Source organism: Tupaia chinensis, unplaced genomic scaffold (assembly GCF_000334495.1).
Source record: "Tupaia chinensis unplaced genomic scaffold, TupChi_1.0 Scaffold138725_1, whole genome shotgun sequence".
NCBI classification, from domain to species: Eukaryota; Metazoa; Chordata; class Mammalia; order Scandentia; family Tupaiidae; genus Tupaia; species Tupaia belangeri.
In genome coordinates this window covers 737804-741445 of record NW_006198617.1, presented here as the reverse complement: position 1 = coordinate 741445, position 3642 = coordinate 737804, and the positions used below count along the sequence as shown (strand labels likewise).

At 48.6% G+C, this 3642-nt stretch overlaps 1 protein-coding gene across 1 annotated transcript in view; it reads right to left on the bottom strand.

Annotated features, from left to right (window-relative positions):
* The window catches only part of USP22 (ubiquitin specific peptidase 22), a gene marked incomplete at its 5' end in the record, with an annotated part of 62342 nt that overhangs the window by 4947 nt on the left and 53753 nt on the right, over window positions 1-3642 (bottom strand). Inside the window, 1 exon segment of the mRNA XM_014592907.1 lies at window positions 2571-2662. Within this exon segment, the coding sequence (XP_014448393.1) occupies window positions 2571-2662 (92 nt within the window).

Here is a 3642-nt window from a genome sequence, read left to right as displayed (position 1 = left end):
TCCTGCTGACTGTGCCGACCTTCCATGTGTTCCCACTTTCCCCACAACTCGGTCACAGGTAAAAGCCACCCCCACACTGCTGCGAGGAAACGGAGCTCACTGGCAGTCAGGCACCTCAGAGCACCTCGGGAGCTACCTGGCCTCACCTCTCATGGTGGTCCTGGTTCGGTGTGCACAGGTGACTGTCTCAAATAAACCAAGACTACCAAAACTATAGCTCTACAAGAGGACTTCAAAGCTGCCTTCCAGGGGGCCGGCAGGTAGAAGGCGTTTAAGGTGGCTAGATCCCACGTGGCCGACTGCACGGTTCAGATCCTGAATACGTCAGCTCCAAAAACATGCTGGGCGTGAAGTATGCCCAGAACCCTGAGAAGAGAAAGGAGAAGGCACGGCTGTGTGGACGTGCCCCCCGGTGGGTGCTTTTTCATTTTCTCTCCCTCCAGTGAGCACGTGCACCCTCTAGCAAGTTTAAAAAAAAAAAAAAACAAAAACAGGAGCCAGCAGGAGGGACAGTGGTTAATGTGCTGGATTCCCACATGGCTGACCACAGTGTGAGCCACGGACTGACTCGGTGGCTTGAAAAATCACGCCTGGTGTGATTTTGCGTGCATGCCCAAAATTCCAAGAGGAGACTGGAAAAACGACCACAGCTTGGCCATCCTCCTGGGGATGACTTCTCACTTTCCTTCTCTCCATAGCCAGTGCAAGTGCCCTGTGGCATAAACCCAAAACAAAACGAAGTAGTAACACAGCCACCTTTCCCAGTGGGTTTCAGATGGAACCCCAGGGCGTGTGCTTCTAAATGGGCTTTGTGCCTGGGTGGGGGCTGGATGAGAGTCAAATGCTTTTGTTTCTAACAGACCGGATGAAAAAGTACTCTTCCTGTCAAAGCGGCACCCCTGCACAACGCTGCAGCCACGTGGGAGGCGTGGGCTCGGACCCTCTGGCAGGGGCTGGAGACACAGCATGGGTGACCCGGTTGAGAGGTCTGTTTCTCATGGAAGAAATAAACAAACCTGACCCCCTACACCCAAAGGGATTACGTTTGTTCATTTCACCACAGCCCACCCGCACAGGAGGGGCATCAGGCACAAAGGTTCCTGGCGTGGGGTCACATATGTGCCTGCTGCTGATAAACTGAGGCCTGGAGACCCTGACACTTCCCCGAACATGGGTATATGGGGTGGGGGGAGGAGGGATTCTTCAAAAAGTTGATGGAAAACATGTTATGAAAAACTACTCAAGGATTTCAAAATGGTTTGCACAAAATTAAATACATATTTTAATTCCATTTGTCCACAACCTTTTGAAGTCTCCCCAGAGCTGTAATTCTGACGGCTTTGGCTCATTTGAGACAGTCCCTTATTAAGGCAGGGGCAGGACCACCATGACAGCCGACACTCGAAGATGCTGATGACTACAAAAGCGACGTGCAGGGTCCGGCAGGTGCAGTGGTAGTTAAGGTGCTGGACTCCTTCCAGGCTGACTGCAATTCAAGTCCCCGAGCTGGCGGCGCAAAATTCACCCCAGCCACGTATGCGTGTGTGCCCAAAATTCCAGGAGGACAATGGTGGAGAAGGGACTGTGGCGTGGCCAGCCCCGGGGTGGTAACTTCCCATTTTCTGTCTCTCTCCTCTCTGGCAAAGACACGTCCCTACCGCAAAAACTTAAAAAAAATTTTTAACTTTCTAAAAGGCACATGTGTTAGATGGTGTACAGGGTTGGACCATGTCTACGTCTCAATCCTCAGAACCTGGGAAAGGGGCGTTATTTATAGGAAATGGCTTTACAGAGGCAACTGAGTGGAGTTGTTATTTTGAGATGTTGTGATAAGATCATTCTGGGATGATCCGATAGACCGCAAATCCAAAGACCAGTGTCTTCATGAGACAAGCAGAGATTAGGCCCTGAGGAGGCCAGTGACAGGGGGCCAGGGGCGTCCAGCCACAAAGGACCACCTGGAGGCACCAGAGCAGAAAGAGGCAGGGAACGGATCAACCCCTGGGTACTTCAAAAGAAACGGGGCCCTGCCCACACCTTGATTCCAGACTTCAAGCTTCTACAACTGTGACAAAGCAGATGTGTTTTCAGACACCCGTTTTGTGGTTGTTACAGCAGCTACAGCAAATGACCAAGTGTCCAGTACATACTAGAGTGGGCGCTGTGCTTTTCGGGAGGGTTACGTTTTAGGTGGTCTAAGGTACAAAGGTTTGAGAATAAGGAAAACGCAATCTACAGCTTTAAACCCGTCATGCTCTTCTGCACGTCAGCATCCACCCCGACACCCGACCGTCTCGCTGTGGCCCTCCTGATGACATTCCAAGGGTGTGGGGGGAGAGAGCTGTAGGAAAATAATTCAACACAAAACAGCCTATCTGAGGGGAACCAATCATTATCATGTGTCCTGGGCTCAGACCAGGATAAATAATCAGGGTTGTGAAAAGCTGCGGTCAGACGCAAACATGGGTTAATTATGAAAGTCCACAACGGCTCATGACGGATACGTGGGCTGGATTACGGCCCCATGAGTAGAGGTGCTCATGCAGACAGAGATGCAAAAACCCTCATACCTGGAGGCCATGAAGGGGGTCATGTCCAGCTCCAGGGGGAAGGACACGTACGTGGTGATCTTCCGCCGCAGCTTGGCCGAGTGCTCGAACCGCTGCAGAAACGACACGGAGGAGACGGACACTAAGGACTGAACATCCAATGCTCGCGAGCCTCAAGGGGCTTCCTCTGTGATGCTTCTCTATACAGCGCATTTTATTCTTTTAAAGTTACTTTTTCTTTGGATTTCGACCACTGAAGGCCCTCTGCCCAGACTTCACCAGTAGTCAGGTGAGAGCACTCCACTTATTCTCTCTGGCTCTCTCCATCTCTCTATAATTAAAAAAATTCTTTAAAAAATTTTTAAACTTAGCTCTCTGCTGCTCTTTTGTCTTCCTAATTCTTACCTTCCTGGCTGCCCCCATAGGGTAAGCCAATCAGCAGCCATCTATACTTGACTTCTGAGTGGAGCGAGATGTGTGGTTTTAATTTTTTGACAAAAAAAGTTTCCTCTCTTTTTCTTATTGTTTTTGTCTTTTTTTTTTTTCTTTTTTTCCTATTCCTTTTTCTTTTCTTTTCACCTTTCTCACCTTCCTGCTCAGCTTCCATACACTGATTTTCTAGACAGGTCTAGGTGCTCATTGGCCAAACATCGGAATACTTTTAGGGTCAGATTAATCCTCAATTTTCACTGACTCAGTTGTGCAAAGGAGAAAAATGGTACTGTCTACAGACTGCAGGTCGCCTCCTTCTGTATTCCTCTGAATGCTCAAATTTAACTCCAAAAACTAGGAAAAGACAGAATCCATCAGATGATCAGAAACCACCGCAGAGGCACAAGAAATATGAGAAACCAAGAAAATATCTTTCCTCTAAGGGAAAGGAATAACTCCTCTTCCTCCACAGAGAATACAAGGAACTCATGGAAATGTCAGATAAAGAATTTAAAATATTCATAGTGACAAAGCTAACAGAGATGCAAGAGAAGAGAGACAATGAGCTCCAGAAGATGCAGGAGAAAAGAGGCATCGAGTTCCAGGAGGAGAGAAAGTTCTTGCACGACCTGAAAGAGGAGATACACAGCATAAAAAAGAA